The following is a 17859-nucleotide window of genomic DNA, read 5'->3' as shown; positions in this document are numbered from 1 at the left end:
CAGGTGGATATGAAATAATGGAGCTGGTTTCCATGGAAGACCCTGGAAGTGAGGTGAAGGGACTGAGGTGCCATTCTAGGATCTCAGGAAGCTTGACTCACCAAACACTGCTGCCTGCTTGGTGCCCACATCTGCATACAAGAACATGGTCGGCACAGCCTTGCAGAAAGCCAGGCAAGCAAATCATCCCCACACAATAGCATAAAAAAATAGAGAAGACAATAGCTGAATGCCCCAGGATAAGGCAGAGAAGGCTTTCCAGGTAAGGAATGCTTAAGTTGAGTAGCAGGGTGCATAGGAGCTCACTACATGAGGAAGCAGGCAAGGGCCAGCATTAGGGGTATCCCAGGATGGCAAGAGGACGTGGGGCATCTGAGGAGCAGCAAATAGCTGCACACGACTGGGATGCTGAGACAAGAGGACCTCATGTGCCATGTCAAGGACTATAAATTTAATCCTGAAAGCAGCAGGAATGTTGTGGCTGAAATCTGTGCACACCCCGTATATGTCGAAGTCCTAACCCCTAGTCCCTCAGACTGTGACCTTATTGGAAACAGAGTCAATGTAGACAGAATTAGTTAAGATGAGGTCACACTGGTGTAGGGTGGGCCCTTCATCTAACAGGACAGACATTCTTGCAAGAAGAGAAGAGACACAGACACACAGCGAGAAGATGGCCACGTGCCACTGAAGGAAGAGAGAGGAGGGGAGCATCTACAAGCCCAGGGACACCACGAACTTCTGACAACCGCCAGAAGCCAGAGACACAAGGCAGGATTCTTCCCTGCAGCTTTCAGAGGGAGCACAGCCCTTGATTTTTAGTCCATTTGCAGGACCTTGTCAGGCAGCCCCAACAAACGAATACAGGGAAGCTGCAGTAAAGGTAATTTGTCCTGGAGTCAAAGAGGAGTGAGGAGAGGCAGCCAGGACTCAAGGTGAGCCATAAGGAGGGGGCCCCCAAGGAAGGCAGACCCTGGTGTCAGGGGATCGAGTGGACAGCAAGACAACCACAGGTCAGGCACTGTGAAGGGTGGATTAAGTAACCCTTTGGCAGGGGTCCCCAACCTCTGGGATCTGATGCCTGATGATCTGAAGTGGAGCTGATGTAATAATAACAGAAATAAAGTGCACAATAAATATAATGCACTTGAATCATCCCCACACCACCCATCCCCACCTGGTCTGTGGAAAATTTGTCTGCAATGAAACCGATCCCTGGTGCCAAAAAAGTTGGGGACCACTGCTCTATAGAACCCATGGCTTTAGTAACAGGCTACGCCTGAGAGGATCATAAGACCTGGCCACGGGGTCATTGTGTACTCTGCTTTTACAGGAGTTCATAATTGCAGTGTCTCAAAGTTTGATTCCCTACGCTGTCCACACTTATTAAACTGGGCTGTAGTTATAATATAAGGCCATGAAGACAAACATTTCAGGTCTCTAAGGCATTAAGGTGCCTTGTGAATCACCCCTGTTTTTTGGCTGTGCTGGGTCTTAGCAGAGGAGTGCAGGATCTAGTTCCCTGATCAAGGCTTGAACCCAGCCCGCGTGCATTGGGAGCACGGAGTCTTAGCCACTGCACCACCAGGGAAGTCTCCACCAAAGACTTAAAGACACTGAACTGAAATATCTTGAGAGCATTTTATGCCATTCTAACTAAATTAATACAAATTCTTCATGACTCAACAGATCGCATCCTCCGGATACTTTGAAAAACAGGAATGTATCTCACACTGCATGCACAGTAACACACGTGATGCTGTCAAAGGCATTTATTTGGTCATAAGTAGGAGGCAATATCGAGTAGGGGAGCAGGGCTTCTTCAGTCTGGCTGACTTTCTACAAATCAGCTAATTGCCATATCCTCATCTCCAGTAGAATAATAAAATCTTTTATCACAGCAGACACACCACAGAGTGGTTATGGGATGGTGGGGCAGGGATCCGAAGCCAGCTGACGGGTTCGAATCCCACCTGGCCTGCTTCCAAGTTTGGCAACTGCCTCACCCCTTGAGTCTCAGTTTTTCATCTACGAAGCAGGCAATGCTTACCTTTCAGGACTGTTTCAGGGGTAAAAGAGGTAATTGACAATGTATGCCCACCTACATATGGGCAGCTCTCCATTACTGTAAGGTGTTCATATTTTTTCTTTCAATCTCAAGCTATATATTTTGATTTCTGAAGAAGGGGGTCATTAAAAATAGTATTAAAATTAGACAAGCAGAGACTTCTCTGGTGGTCCAGTGGTTAAGAACTCGCCTTCCATTGCAGGGGACACAGGTTCCATCCCTGGTGGGGGAACTAAGAATTCACATGCCACATGGTGTGGCCAAAAAAAATTATAAATTTAAAATAAATAAAAATACATATTTAAAAAGACAAGTAGATAAAGACCTCACATAATCTAAGAAGAACATTCCTGACATGTGCAAAACAAGAACAGAGTCTAACACCAATAACAAAGCGGGGGGGGCGGTGGGGGGATCAAAGTCATCACCATTAATGTAAAATGCGTAACCTACCGTATTAAGGGATGTAGTGCTAGGGTCCGTGTCTTCCACTGGTTCCTTTGCCAAATGATCTGTAAACAAAACACAGTGAGAGAATTTTCTATAACTTATAAAGCACAAATGTATCCTTTGATAACTGTCTTCATATAAATGCAAGCTACCCCCCGTCAGTTTGGAGAGAAACTTACTTTCGATCATTAGTAGAGACAAAATAAGAAAGAATGGGTTCAGTCTGCATCAAGAAAGTGATTAAGACAAACTACATTAAAAAAAAAAATTTGGATTTCGTTGGTGGTCCAGTGGTGAAGAGTCCATCTGCCAATGCAGAGAACACAGGTTTGATCGCTGGTCCTGGAAGATCTCACATGCCGCAGGGCACCTAAGCTTGTGAGCCACAACTGCTGAGCCCACGTGCCCTAGAGCCTGCGCTCTAGAACAAGAGAGGCCACTGCAATGAGTAGCCGGGACACCGCAACTAGAGAGTATCCACTGCTTGCCACAATCCACTGTATCCACTGAAAGCCCACCAGCAGCAGTGAAGATCCAGCACAGCCAAAAATAAATAATAGTAAAAAAAACATATTTTGTAACAGTTTACTTACAAATGTCTACAAACACTCAGAGGTACAAATAACTACAGATGATGCACACATGATATTAATTAATGACTCTTTTACACTTTGGATTTTGAGACAGGCTGGGACCTAGGACTCTTTACTGCAGTGCTCACACCTGACAAATATCTCCTTGAGCAACAAATACAAAGAAACTATAAGGGCCTGAAAATAACTGTGTGTATGTGCAGTTGGGGCAAATTATGAACAGCATACAATAAGGAACACAAAAAGGGCAGAAACCAACGGCCATTTCTGAGGCGCTGGGAACAAGGCAGGGAACTGCATATGATCCCTGCACACAGCACCACCACGGGGGCGGGCAGATCACTGAAGCCAGCCCTCTGGTCCATCCCCACCCTCGCCCCACTTAAGGAACTAGCCTGCCCTCTGTAGAGAGCAAGGGCACCTGTTTTCTTGTTTTCACTCCAAGTAAAGAAAGCCTTGCCTGAATTCCTCATCTGGTCTCTTACCAGTTTCTATTGATTAAAAGACAAGGAAGCCTTGCGCGCTGCAGTCCACGTGGTCCCAGAGACTCCAGACACGACTGAGTGACTGAATAACAACAACTGATTAAAGAGTCCGAGGACCCAGGTCAGCAACGATTTGCTTATAACTTTGAGAAAGAAAATTAGAGAGAGAAAAGCTCCCCCTTTACTAGACACTTCAGGAAGCATCTGCCTGGAAACTATCTTGCTCAATAACCATATCTGAGTGGGATACTCAGTATTGGTGCAGTCAGCACACAAGCTGCAAAACCCTAAGCGGCAGCCTTAGACCAGTCCAGATTCAACTTTCATTTTTCTCCCAAATCATCATGAAGTACATAATGTGGCCCAGGTCCTAGGTCCTGGGAACGCCTTGGGGCATCCAAACAGGACTGGACAACCTGTGGAGGTTTGCTCCTTCTCCCTAGATGTCTTTCATTGAGAATGTGTCTGTACTTTTCACATTCTTCTCCCTGTGGGTGTTGACAATGCCCAAAGGAAAAGTCATGTGAAGGGAACATCTCTTTACCTGTTTTATGATAGGCTACAGTCAATGAAGAGATTAAAGGAGGTGGCCCAGAGGAGTGGGTGCAGACGGAGAGAGCTTTTCCCAGTGTCCCCCCATGGAGCAGGGGACAGACCCCTGCAACTCCACAAGTAGGGACTGTGCCCTTGTCCCTGGCAAGATCACATCACAGAATGCACAGAGGGGGCTAGCCCCTGGGTCCCAGGGCTTCCAGCCCCAGCAAAGAAATCCCGTGATGTGGGTCTGGCACAGAAACAGAGCGTTCCTAGATCTCAGAGTCTTCTCAGGCTTGGACTCTGATGCACAAAAAATTAAAGGCCCCTCCTTTTCCAAGCGCCATATCATCCTCTTAGAGTCCTGTGTTACACTAAGGAAGGTGCCCAGTTCAGACTGAAATGGAATTTCCTGCAAGCCCAGCAGACAGACTCAGACTTGTGTTTAAATGGATATAAAGACAGTAAGAAGAAACTGTGTTGCTAACTCCGTCTGAGTTTACAGGACTCCTGCTGCCCAAACAACAGATAGTTACAACACAGAGCACATGGTGTGAAGACAGTAGAAATGCAGAAGGACATGGAAACACGTGGGAGGAACACAAGCCTGACCTGGGGTGCCCGGTGGAGAGAGAAGAGCCTGCACAGGAAGTGATTCCAGAGTCTGGAAGGTTGAGTTGAAGCTAGCCAGGAGAAAGAGTCAGGGAGGGGAAAGCATTCTTGTCTAGAGGGCGAAGCATAGGCGAAGGCTTAGAGATGAAACAGAACATGACACATTAGTGGACTTCAACTAGGTCTAGCCAGACACTTGAATTTGCTTTTCCAGTTTTGTTTTTCCATCCTTCTCATGTTCTGGCTCTTGGATAGGGAGTGGGTAGCAGAAGGCACACTGAGGAGCCTCAAGTCCCTTCTTCCCTCCTCCAATCACAGCCTAGTCTCAACCATTTCATTTTCCCTAAAGTGTATCTGAATGACAATACCTTTTTTTTTTTTTTTGGCTGAGTGGCTTGTGGGATCTTAGTTCCCTGATCAGAGATCAAATCTGTGCCCCCTGCAGTGGGAGCACAGAGTCTCAACCACTGGATGGCCAGGGAAGTCCTTGGATGATAATACTTTAAATGATTATCTCCACCACGGGTGTGGAATTTTAGCAGGTATCCTGTGCAGGTATCCTATGACACGTAGGGTTTCTTTCCTATAGAGACATTAATGTGAGAGGAAGTAAAAGGAAAAAAATAAAGAAGAAAATGGAGGAGACAGCTGGGAAAAGGCAGAAATACCCACAAAGCAGCAGTGAGGATGCAAGTGAAACAGTTAAAGGGAAGGCGCACAGAGCTCTGGGAGAAGGCATGGGTCTCGCCACCACACCACTGAGACCTAGTAATCTGAGTAACACGGTGACCCTGCATGACTCGCATAATTGTTCTCAGCCTCAGGCTCTTCCCCTGTAACACGAGGGGGTCCAGGTAGCTGGTTTCCACACCCAGCTGATCAGCATTACTCTGGTCCAGGTTTGGGAATGATTCCCCTTGAGAATCTGCGCCTCAGAGGGTGATGGGGTGAACAGGAAAATATGGATTGCCAACAACAAGTGTTTGGAAGCCCAAAGGCTCTTGCTTTGGTCTGAAATCTCTGAGAATAAATGAAATTTAAGATGAGAAGGGCAAGGAGAATTTAATTTTTGTCGTTGTTGTTTTCGGAAGGACAACAGCAGAGCGAGAGGGCAATCCAGCAAGGCAATGGGTTTCAGTTCAGTTCAGTTCACTCACTTGGTCATGTCTGACTCTTTGCAACTCTATGAACCGCTGCACGCCAGGCCTCCCTGTCCATCACCAACCCCCAGAGTACACCCAGACCCATGTCCATTGTGTTGGTGATACCATCCAACCATCTCATCCTCTGTTGTCCCCTTCTCTTGCCCTCAATCTTTCCCAGCATCAGGGTCTTTTCCAATGAGTCAGCTCTTCCCATCAGGTGGCCAAAGTATTGGAGTTTCAGCTTCAATATCAGTCCTTCCAATGAACACCCAGAACTGATCTCCTTTAAGATGGACCGGTTGCATCTCCTTGCTGTCCAACAGACTCTCAAGAGTCTTCTCCAACTCCACAGTTCAAAAGCATCAATTCTTCAGTGCTCACCTTTCTTTACAGGAGTTGGCGATGGACAGGGAGGCCTGGCGTGCTGCGATTCATGGGGTCACAAAGAGTTGGACATGACTGAGCGACTGAAATGAACTGAACTCTCACATCCATACATGACTACTGGAAAAACCATAGCCTTGACTAGATGGACCTTTGTTGGCAAAGTAATGTCTCTGCTTTTCAATATGCTGTCTAGGTTGGTCATAACTTTGCTTCCAAGGAACAAGCATCTTTTAATTTCATGGCTGCAGTCACCATCTGCAGTGATTTTGGAGCCCAAAAATATAAAGTCAGCCACTGTTTTCGCTGTTTCCCCATCTATTTCCCATGAAGTAATGGGACTGGATGCCGTGATCTTAGTTTTCTGAATGTTGAGCTTCAAGCCAACTTTTTCACTCTCCTCTTTCACTTTCATCAAGAGGCTTTTTAGTTCCTCTTCACTTTCTGCCATAAGGGTGGTGTCATCTGCATATCTGAGGTTATTGATATTTCTCCCGGCAATCTTGATTCCAGCTTGTGCTTCCTCCAGCCCAGCATTTCTTAAGATGTACTCTGCATATAAGTTAAATAAGCAGGGTGACAATGTACAGCTTTGACGTACTCCTATTCCTATTTGGAACCAGTCTGTTCCATGTCCAGTTCTAACTGTTGCTTCTTGACCTGCATACAGATTTCTCAAGAGGCAGGTCAGGTGGTCTGGTATTCTCTTCTCTTTCAGAATTTTCCACAGTTTACTGTGATCCACACAGTCAAAGGCTTCGGCATAGTCAATAAAGCAGAAATAGATGTTTTTCTGGAACTCTCTTGCTTTTTCGATGATCCAGCAGATGTTGGCTATTTGATCTCTAGTTCCTCTGCCTTTTCTAACATCAGCTTGAACACCTGGAAGTTCACGGTTCACGTATTACTGAAGCTTGGCTTGGAGAATTTTGAGCATTACTTTGCTAGTGTCTGAGATGGGTGCAAATGTGCAGTAGTTTGAGCATTCTTTGGCATTGCCTTTCTTTAGGATTGGAATGAAAACTGACTTTTCCAGTCAGGTGGTGAATGCTGAGTTTTCCAAATTTGCTGGCATATTGAGTGCAGCACTTTCACAGCATCATCTTTCAGGATTTGAAATAGCTCAGCTGGAATTCCATCACCTCCACTAGCATTGTTCATAGTGATGCTTCCTAAGGCCCACTTGACTTCACATTCCAGGATGTTTGGCTGTAGGTGAGTGATCACACCATCATGATTTTTTGGATCATGAAGATCTTTTTTGTGTAGTTCTCCTGTGTATTCTTGCCACCTCTTCTTAATATCTTCTGCTTCTGTTAGGTCCATACCATTTCTGTCCTTTATTGAGCCCATCTGTGCAAGAAATGTTCCCTTAATATCTCTAATAGTCTTGAAGAGATCTCTAGTCTTTCATATTCTATTATTTTCCTCTATTTCTTTGCACTGATCACTGAGGAAGGCTTTCTTATCTCTCCTTGCTATTCTTTGGAACTCTGCATTCAAATGGGTATATCTTTCCTTTTCTTCTTTGCTTTTCCCTTCTCTTCTTTTCACAGCTATTTGTAAGGCCTCCCCAGACAGCCATTTTGCTTTTTTGCATTTCTTTTTCTTGGGGATGGTCTTGCTCCTTGTCTCCTGTACAATGTCACGAACCTCCATCCATAGTTTATCAGGCACTCTATCTATCAGATCTAGGCCCTTAAATCTATCTCTCACTTCCACTGTATAATCATAAGGGATTTGATTTAGGTCATACCTGAATGGTCTAGTGGTTTTTCCCACTTTCTTCAATTTAAGTCTGAATTTGGCAATAAAAAGTTCATGATCTGAGCCACAGTCAGCTTCTGGTCTTGTTTTTGCAGACTGTATAGAGCTTCTCCATCTTTGGCTGCAAATAATATAATCAATCTGATTTTGGTGTTGACCATCTGGTGATGTCCATGTGTAGAGTCTTCCCTTGCGTTGTTAGAAGAAGGTGTTTGCTCTGACCAGTGCGTTCTCTTGGCAAAACTCTATTAGCCTTTGCCCTGCTTCATTCCGTACTCCAAGGCCAAATTTGCCTGTTACTCCAGGTGTTTCTTGACTTCCTACTTTTGCATTCCAGTCCCCTATAATGAAAAGGACATCTTTTTCGGGTGTTAGTTCTAAAAGGTCTTGTAGGCGTTCATAGAACCATTCAACTTCAGCTTCTTCAGCATTACTGGTTGGGGCATAGACTTGGATTACTGTGATATTGAATGGTTTGCCTTGGAAACAAACAGAGATCATTCTGTTGTTTTTGAGATTGCACCCAAGTACTGCATTTTGGACTCTTTTGTTCACTGTGATGGCTACTCTATTTCTTCTAAGGGATTCCTGCCCACAGTAGCAGATGTCATCTGAGTTAAAGTCACCCATTCCAGTCCATTTTAGTTCGCTGAATGTCGACATTCACTCTCGCCATCTCCTGTTTGACCACTTCCAATTTGCCTTGAATCATGGACCTAACATTCCAGGTTCCTTTGCAATATTGCTCTTTACAGCATCGGACCTTGCTTCTATCAGCAGTCACATCCACAACGGGTTTAGAACTAGTCTTTGAAGCCCTTTGAGGTCTTTTATTATTATTATTATTTTAATTTATTTATTTGGCTGCCTCAGGTCTTAGTTGTGGCACACGGGGTCTTTCATTGTGGGCTGGGGGTTCTCCAGTTGCAGTACATGGGCTCAACAGTTACAGCAAGTGGGCTTAAGTGCCTCTTGGCATGTGGGATCTTAGTTCCCCAGCCAGGGGTCAAAATTGCACCCCCTACATTGGAAAGCAGATTCTTAACCACTGGACCACCAGGGAAGTTCCATTTTTGTTTCTGTTTTTTATTATTTTCACTCAAATGGTGGTAACTATACCAGCCTCTGACTTGGACCAGGCTGGGTCCAAGTTCTTCCTAAAGTGTTAGTGTCAAATCTGCCCACAGACCCAGAACCCGGCCCGAGGGGGCCCCCTTTGTGCTTGTTCTCCCAGGCCCGTGTTGTGTGCCCAAAGATTATCTGGAGGAGGACTGATCCTGGTTATTTGAGACCAGTCTAGCAGTAAGCGTTTGTCCTAAAGTATTTTCTTAGAGCTCTTGGACCCACATGTTGACAATATTATTAAGTATAAAATAAAATAGTTTACTTTGAAGCTTTAAAATGTTTATTTTTACAGGCCCCAGGTAACAGCAGGCTGGGCCCCCAGACACGGTTCTGATATCAGACAAGACAAGAGCACAAAGGAGTTGACACAAAAAGAAGGACCACATGAGCTCCAAGGTGCAAGGCCAGCAGGTCAGTAGGGGCTGGTGGGACCTTTCTGCTGCTCCTGGCTGTCACTATACTCTCCCAAAGTTGCCTCCACTCTCCTGGATCGGTGACTCTACACGAGGCAGTGCATGCTAAGTCGCTTCAGTCATGTCCAATTCTTTGCAACCCTTATGGACCATAGCCCATGAGGCTCCTCTGTCAGTGGGATTCTTCAGGCAAGAATACTGCAGTGGGTTGCCATTTCCTCCTCCAGGGGATCTCTCCAACCTAAGGATTGAACCCCATCTCTTACATCTCCTGCAGGCAGGTTCTTTACCACTAGCACCCCACACAAAGCAGAGATCACCCCAAATGAGCTGGTAACTGACCAAAGTGGATTTCACTGCTGGCAGTGAGAAGATGTTTCATTCATATGAGCATCTCCTGGGGAGCTCCTCAAAAGGTATGAGCGAAACCCAATGGTGAACTGATGTCACTGGGCAGCTGGAGGGACACCCAGCCTGGCTCCCAGAGCCCCACATGAGAGCAAGTGAGGCTGTCACTTACTTCTCTGAGCCTCAAAATCCCAATCTTCACTATTCAGGGGTGAACAGAGAGCCTCCATATGCTCTTCCAGCTTTCTGAGTCCATGAGTGGGGACTTCCCTGGTGGCCCAGGGGTTAAGACTCCACATTCCCAATGTAGGGGGCATGGGTTCGATCTCTAGTTGGGGAACTAGGATCCTGCATGCTAATAAATAAATATTCTACATATATGTATATAATTTTTTTTTAAGTCCATGAGTAGTGAGAAGTACAGGCCCCACAGGAAAAGGAGCATCTTCAGGTGACGGTCACAGGAAGCCCAGTTACAATTACAGCTCCCTCTTATACAGTGCCCCCTGAGGCTGCCTGGTTTACACAGAGTCCCAGTTCATTCTCAGAGCCACTCTGAGAAAGGACCATGCCTCTCCTTTATCCATACTCAGTGCCCAAAGTCACAGGGCAAAGGAAAAGCCAGAATTTGGATCTGGGACTTTCTGACTTCAAAATCTGCCTGTTTTCCACTACCTTCAGGGTACCAGAAGTGGTCCATGCACTGACCACCTGATGACACGCTTTCCTGGGGGGAGGGGGAGGGTGATCTCTGTGCCCAGAATTTCCCTTCTTATAAGGGTACCAGTCACATTCCATGAGAGCCCACTCTAATGACTTCATTTTGACTGCTTCTGTAAAGACTCTATTCCCAAATAAAGTCACACTCTAAGTTATTGGGGGTTTGGATGCCAACAAAATTTGCGGGGTGCAGGGAAGAGTTCAACCTGTAACGATTCACTCTCGGGCCCTCAAATTCATGTCCTTCCCATGTGCAAAATACACTCACCCAACATTCCCCAAAGCGGTCATCATTCCAGCATCAACTCTAAATGCAAAATCCCATCTACCCATCATCCACTCAAAGACCCAGCTCTCATCAGCTTCCAGATGAGAATTCCCAGGAGCCCTGGAGCCTGTGGACTGCAGCTGGCAGCCTCTCCACCAGGAATGATGGAGGAGAGCTGCCCAACACAGAAACACAGACACGGGTGAGTTGCCCAAGAGCAGCCCGGTCATGTCCAGACATCTCCCCTTATGAATCACATTAGATAAGGGCCAAAAGTTCCTCGAGACAGATTTTCAGAGGAAGTTCAAAGATCTCCTCTAAAGATGTTCTTTCAGGGAAACAAAGAGGAAAGCGTGTCACAGCTTACTGGCTTTCTCAATTCTCAGGAGCCAAGACAGTGGGGCCTCTTACACTTCTTAGGGAAGAATTAAAGGCAATTCTTTGAACCTGTGATATCAGAGTTAATTTATTTTTCCTTTGTTATTATTTTCGTACCTAAGCTTTTCTTTTGACCTACAGCTGTTTTCACTCCTGAGTCTAAAGGAGCCCTAGAGCCCTAACCGTATTCGGGATTACAGAAGCTCTCAGGGTAGGAGAGCTGTGTAATCTTCTTCCCCGTCTTAGGCAGCCCTGCTCTGTCATCCTTGGGCCTCAGAGCAGGGGCTGAACAAGCTGAGAAAGAGCCAGGGATCAAGAAGGTGTGCCTCTGGATGGTGGCCAAGCTGAGGGGGTCCAATCGAAGAGGGCAAGGGAAGCGAGAGGAGAGGAAGAGATGAACCAAGGGACGGAAAGGAGACACAGACGAGGGGAAAACACTTGGGTAGAGAGAAGAAAACTTAGAGGCATGGTGAGAAAGGGAAAGAAATGAAGTGGGCATTGGAAAAACCCATAGGAAGGGGAAGGAAAAAAGAAGAAGGAAGGAAAATCGCAGCCTGTCACCACTTTCTGGTGGATGTGGAGGAACCGACTGGCCTAGCTTTGATAACAAGGATGCTCCCACTTTAGCCCTGGTTTAGTGCTACTGGTGTTTGCCAGAAGGACAGGGTGCCACCTCAGACCCATCCAAGCCAGGAAGGCTCAGAGGGGTGCAAGAGAGGTGAGAGGCCACCTACAGGGCTGTGCTGAGCCAGTCTCTAGGGCCAGGGCTCCCAGAGAGCAGCTCCACTGTGCAGTGCAAACAAGATCCAGAGAACGAGCAAAGGTAGAACGTACCCTGGTGTGCTGTGGCCCAGGGCACTTAACTCACTGCAACGAAGCAATGAACTCTTCTACCTCCCCAACTCCCTTGACTTTCAAAGCCTCCTTCTTTCTCTCCTTAATATCTGTATGAACGCAAACCAGATTTTATTCACATTTGGCAGGCAATTCTGACTCATTCCACGTTGGATGGTTTATTAGTGGTAGAGATAGAGACTGACTACACTGTAACCAGCATGACTATTTTCCTTCCAATGTAAATTTTTTTAGTGTAAAGAGTTGTTTTTTAAATTAAGATCATACAGTATAATACTATTCACCTTTGTTATATGCATGTGGATATACAAAGATTTTTATTATTTTTCAACTTTACAAGGTGACCCAGTTAATATATCTAACTCGATGAATCAGTTTCTAAGATGCCAACATGGGAAGAGCTTTTGCTGCCCACAGTTTGAGGCATTGTGCAGTTGCTAAGTTGTGCATGATTCTTTGAAATCCTACAGATTGTATCACGCCAGGCTTCCCTGTCCTTCAACATCTTCCAGAGTTTGCTCAAACTCATGTCCATTGAGTCGGTGATGCCATCTATCCATCTCATCCTCTGTCATCCCCTTATCCTCCTGCCTTCAATCTTTCCCAGCATTGGGGTCTTTTCCAATGAGTCGGCTCTTCGCATGAGGTAGCCCAAGTATTGGAGCTTCAGCTTCAGCATCAATCCTTCCAGTGAATATTCAGGGTTGATTTTCTTTAGCATTGACTGGTTTGATCTCCCTGCAGTCCAAGGGACTCTCAAGAGTCTTCTCCAACACTACAGTTCAAATGCATCAATTCTTCAGCACTCAGCCTTCTTTATGGTCCAACTCTCACATCCATACATGACTACTGGAAAAACCATAACTTTGACTATAGGGACCTTTGTTGGCAAAGTAACGTCTCTGCTTTTTAATATGCTAAGTTTGTCACTGTTTGAGGCATAGGTAGTGACATTTTATATTTTCCACTCATTTGCCTACAAAGGTCCGTATAGCCAAAGCTATGGTTTTTCCAGTAGTCATGTATGGATGTTAAAAACTGTACAATAAAAAAGGTTGAGCACCAAAGAATTGATCCCCACAAACTGTGGTTCGGGAGAAGACTCCTAAGAGTCCCTTGAACTGCAGGGAGATCAAACCAGTCAATCCTAAAGAAAATCAACCCTGAATATTCACTGGAAGGACTGATGCTGAAGCTGAAGCTCCAATACTTTCACCACTTGATGGAAAGAACCAAATCATTGGAAAAGACCCTGATGCTGGGAAAGATTGAAGGCAGGAGGAGAAGGAGATGACAGAAGATGAGATGGTGAGATGGTAGGATGGCATCACCAACTCAATGGACATGAGTGTGATCAAACTCTGGGAGACGTTGAAGGACAGGGAAGCCTGGTGTGCTGCAGTTCATGGGGTTGCAGAGTCGGACATGACTGAGCGACTGAACAACAATTCATTTACTGAGATGATAAGTGTTTAGCCAAGGCTTACTATGTGCTGTGTATGGGCCCGGGTGTTGGAGATAAACTGTCGAGCCTTCTGTCTAAGAACTCATAGTTTAATGGGGGAGAAAGACAATGGTGAAATTTCACGGCTAGAAATGGTGACAAGCGCTGGAAGGGTGCACCAAGAGTGTGTAACATGGAGCCAGATCTATATCCATTTTGATCTGAAATCTGAATGGTAAGCAGGAGATAACTGGAGTCGGGTGATGAGCGGACAGGAGAAGGAAATGGCAACCCACTCCAGATTCTTGCCTGGAGAATCCCATGGACGGAGGAGCTTTGTGGGCTACAGTACACCGATCGCAAAGAGTCGGACACGACTGAGCCACTTCACTTTCACTTTCACTTCTATGTGCAAAGGCCAGGAGGCAGGTGGTCCAGGGCTCTCGAGGAAACAGAGGAGGTGGCATGGCTGCAACGCAGAGAGACAGAGCAGGCTCACCAACAGAAGTGAGACCTAGAGGTCCATGTACAGAGTACACTGTTAAAGGACTGAGATAGATGGGAAAGTCAGCTCAGGTTTCTAAGTAGAGGAAGGACAGGTCTGAGTTGATATTAAAGCGTCACTCTAGCCACTTTCAGGTGATCAGGTTGATGGAAAGCAAGAGTGGGTGTGGAAACACAAGTTGGGAGGTCAGTGCAGGAAATCAGGTGAGAGAGCATGGTAACTAGGTTTGGGGTAGAGACGGGAAAATTCCATTTAACAAGTTCCACATTATCACCACTTGTGGCTTCACTACAGAAATGAAAGGGGCAAGTGGGTGTGTCCTGGTGGTTATAGAAATGAAATGAGATGTCAGAAAGAAGTCATTTTTTAATCTTTCTTTTTAATGGAAGAACTCTATCTAATTGGTAGAATTCCAGAGTGGGAATGGACATGAGGGTATATTCAGATGCCTGAAGATGTTCTCAAGCATCTCTGCAAGTGACAGAGACATCTCTACTTAGGAGGGCTCCCCATCCCTTGTAGGAAGCCAAAAAGAGTCCACTATAAGTTTAGGTTCTACCTTTTAAAAGAGACAGGTTCATACCGAACGACATCCTTGGCTCTCTCGTCCTACCACGTGTGCTGGGATTTCCAAGCCCCTTTGTTTCCGGTTGTATGCTTCCATCTTGGCTGGGCCACACAGACTAAATACCATGACTGAAACTCTAGATCCTGCGATGCTATTGCTGCCATCTAAGATCCCACTAGTTGCCCCGGTGGCCTCATCATACTTTTGACTCACTGACGCTTTTATACGTGATGCTGTGTCCCAGCCCCCACCTTCTCCGGTGCCACTGACTGGGGGGGAGTGGGGGGCCCAAGCAGACTTCCTATATATCCCCATTCAACGGGTTCCTATAAAGATATTTTTTAATCTCCCTCACCATCATCATTTAATAAGATCTGAAACCACCATTCATAAAATCTAGCTTAACATCTCTTATACCTAGTCAGGTTTTCAGAAGAGGAGGTGGATGTGGAGGCGAGAGCTGGGGGACAAGGGCAGAATTTCTCCCTCAATTTTCTCTTGTTTTTTCAAACAATGAAAATGAGGGAGGAGAAGGATATCCAAACATTTATTTTCCATTTCTTATGGATAAAATGTTTACCATTCCCCACTTGAAGAAGAATTTAGATCTTCCTTCAAGATCTCCAGGAAGCCCTCCCAGATCTAGCACATCACAATGCCAATTTAGTGATCTTCTGACTCACCTCCAGGTACTGTCTGTCTCCTCCTAACTGCTCAAGCCCCAAGTGAACAATGAAACAGTCAAGCGCCCATGCTGCCCAAGAAATAAAACAGGAAACACGTCTTTAAGCAGTTCCATATACCTGGGTTTCTCTCTAACCTTTCCTGCCTCAAGGAGACTAGAAACAGCCCCAGTGTGCTCTGGGGAATACATCATTCATTCATTTGGGTGTTCAACAAACATTCATTGAGGATTAGCCAAGGTTATGGGAGAGGAAGGTCAGATAATTCTCGAAGGTGAAGTCTGAGAAAGATTCTAAATTCAAGTGAGATTAACAGCTAGATCTTGACCTCAGGTACAACACAGTGTTTTACGGTTCTTAACTTCAAGTCAGATGGAAGAAAAGGATGGATTCTGGCTTCAGGTACAAACAATGTTTAACGATAAGGACAGAACTAGCGGCCGTTCTAATCCAAGGCCTCTACAGGTGGGATCCCACAGGTGGGAGCCACCTCTTGGTTTTGCGGTTTACGAAATAGCTCCAAGAGCCAAAATTTAGAACTCAAAGCATTTAATAAAAGTGAAACGAGGAGAGAGGAGGAGAAATGAAAAAGCACGTGAGTGGGGAGAAAGAACGAGCTCGGGAGGAAGAAAAGCACCCCCACCCACCCCTTGCGCTCTCCTCTGCCTGAGAGGTTTGAGAGGCTTGTTTCAACCTGGCACCCTGGGTCCAGAACAAAGCGGCTGGGGCCACAGAGTGGGAAGAGGAAAGGGGAGTCTCAGGCATCCGAGGGATTGGCGGGGGCTGCGGGGGGCGCAGGAGGCGGGTGCCACCAGCAGCCGCTCTCTCGGGGCCCGGGCGCCTCCGGCGTCTCCTGATCCGACCTGAACGACCCTGGGTGGGGCGCCGCGGTCCAGGGTGGTCCCAGGTCGCCCCTCAGGGCTCGCAGGGAGCTCGGCCCCGACAACCCTGCCGCAGCCGCTGGCACCTCCAGATCTCGCGACCCGCGGTCCCCGCTCCAGGTGAGGGCGCGGCGCGATGTCACCTTACCTGCGCGCAGAGGGTCGTCCGGAGAAGCCATGGGGGCGGGGTGGGGCCGACGGGCTCCCGAGGGGCCTGGGCGGCCTCCGGGACTGGGGAGGAGAGCCGGGTGCTGAGCCAGGGAGCCCTGCAGTCCCGACGCGCGGGGAGCAAATCTCAGTGACTCCGCGCGCCCCTCCTCCTCCAGCGCCTCCTGCGTCTCCTCCTCCCTCTCTCCGCAGCTCTTCCCCGCGCTCACTTCCTGCTTGGCAATTAGCAAAGCCCCTGCCCGCGCGTCCCGATCCCCCCCCGCAACCCTCCGGAGGCGCAGGAGGGAACCCGGGTCCCACAGGCCGGGCGTGGGGAGGAGTCCCCGGCTGCCCGGGACTCCCAGCGCCCGCCACGGGCTCCCTTCCAGTCCCGCGTCCAGGTCCCCCCGGCAGGTCCCGCCGCGGAGCTCGCGTGTCTGCTGCCCGGCACCGGCGGCGAAGCAATTATTAATTAGCCTTAAAACCTGGCTGCAGTCACAGGTAGCCCTACGGGCTCCTCATCTCGCCCTGAATCGGGACGCAACTTTCCCTCCGCGCACAGGCCTGGGCTGAGATGCCTGGCGGCGATCTGATATTTAAACCATTTCCTGATCTTTAGGCAGAGAACGCCGCTGCATGATGGCACACGCTAATAATTTCTGTTTTGATTTTTCTTTGGCATTGGTTATTGCGTGACCTCCAGGTTAAGTGCAACACAAAAGGAGTGAAAAGAAGCCTGATACACGGTCGCACAGCCTCGCTAGAAAAATAGCTTAGCACTCCCTTAGAAATGCCGAATCGGTTCTTTAGTAAACCAAAGTCTAAATACAACTTCTGAACTTAAATGCTATTTCCACCCCCGCCCCCCTCGCCCCCGACCGGCAGCTCTTAAATCTACATTTCAGTATATCCCCCCAGAAGTGAATTTCACGTTTTTGTCTCAAAACTGGCGGTAGCACATGGTACCCCAAAGGCCGAGAGTGGCCTTTGTGTTTGGAAGATTGTGTATGGGTATTTTTGTATTAAAAAATATTTAAAAGCAAAAAAAAAAAAGGTCTTTTAAAATTTTAATTTTCATTTCATTTTATTCCAGTTACGTGCGCACGACTGGAATCGCTTACTCAGAATATATATGATGGTTATATTTTAACTAAATTTAGCATCAATCATAAATCTTTTATTATACAGTGGTTACAGGTAATTTAAAAGGAATCTCTTAAGGGTTTAAAATAATCTCTGTCTTTCTTCACAGGTAAGAATTGAAAGGTAGAAATTAACTGGAAAGAGATAACTAATAGCTTTTAGTCAATTTATCAGAAAGGAGTAGCATCTAGCTAAAACCCAGCTCTAAAAATGTGGGAAAGCAGAAAGTATCTATCATACATACCCTCTTGGCGACCAGAGGCCTGCTTAGTGCCTCTCCCCATCTGTTTAGTGGTCCTGAGGCCCATGGCACTCTCCAGATCGTTGCCTTATTCTCTAGAAT

The 17859-nt window shown here is 46.7% G+C and overlaps 1 protein-coding gene across 2 annotated transcripts in view; it reads right to left on the bottom strand.

Moving 5' to 3' along the window:
• The window catches only part of EDARADD (EDAR associated death domain), an 82827-nt gene that overhangs the window by 49462 nt on the left and 15506 nt on the right, over positions 1–17859 (bottom strand). Inside the window, exons 1-2 of one of the 2 annotated variants that reach the window (XM_010820445.4) lie at positions 16375–17272; positions 2522–2580 (exon numbers count right to left, since the gene is read on the bottom strand). In XM_010820445.4, the coding sequence (XP_010818747.1) occupies positions 2522–2580; positions 16375–16405 (90 nt within the window). In that variant the 5' untranslated portion in view covers positions 16406–17272. Of the gene's footprint in view, positions 1–2521; positions 2581–16374; positions 17273–17859 lie in introns of those variants that run through there. The other variant, XM_059882646.1, reaches the window with a different exon arrangement.

Source organism: Bos taurus, chromosome 28, assembly GCF_002263795.3.
Source record: "Bos taurus isolate L1 Dominette 01449 registration number 42190680 breed Hereford chromosome 28, ARS-UCD2.0, whole genome shotgun sequence".
Lineage (NCBI taxonomy): Eukaryota > Metazoa > Chordata > Mammalia > Artiodactyla > Bovidae > Bos > Bos taurus.
Note: the sequence above shows the minus strand (reverse complement) of the source record. Positions and strands in the feature narration are given on the sequence as shown.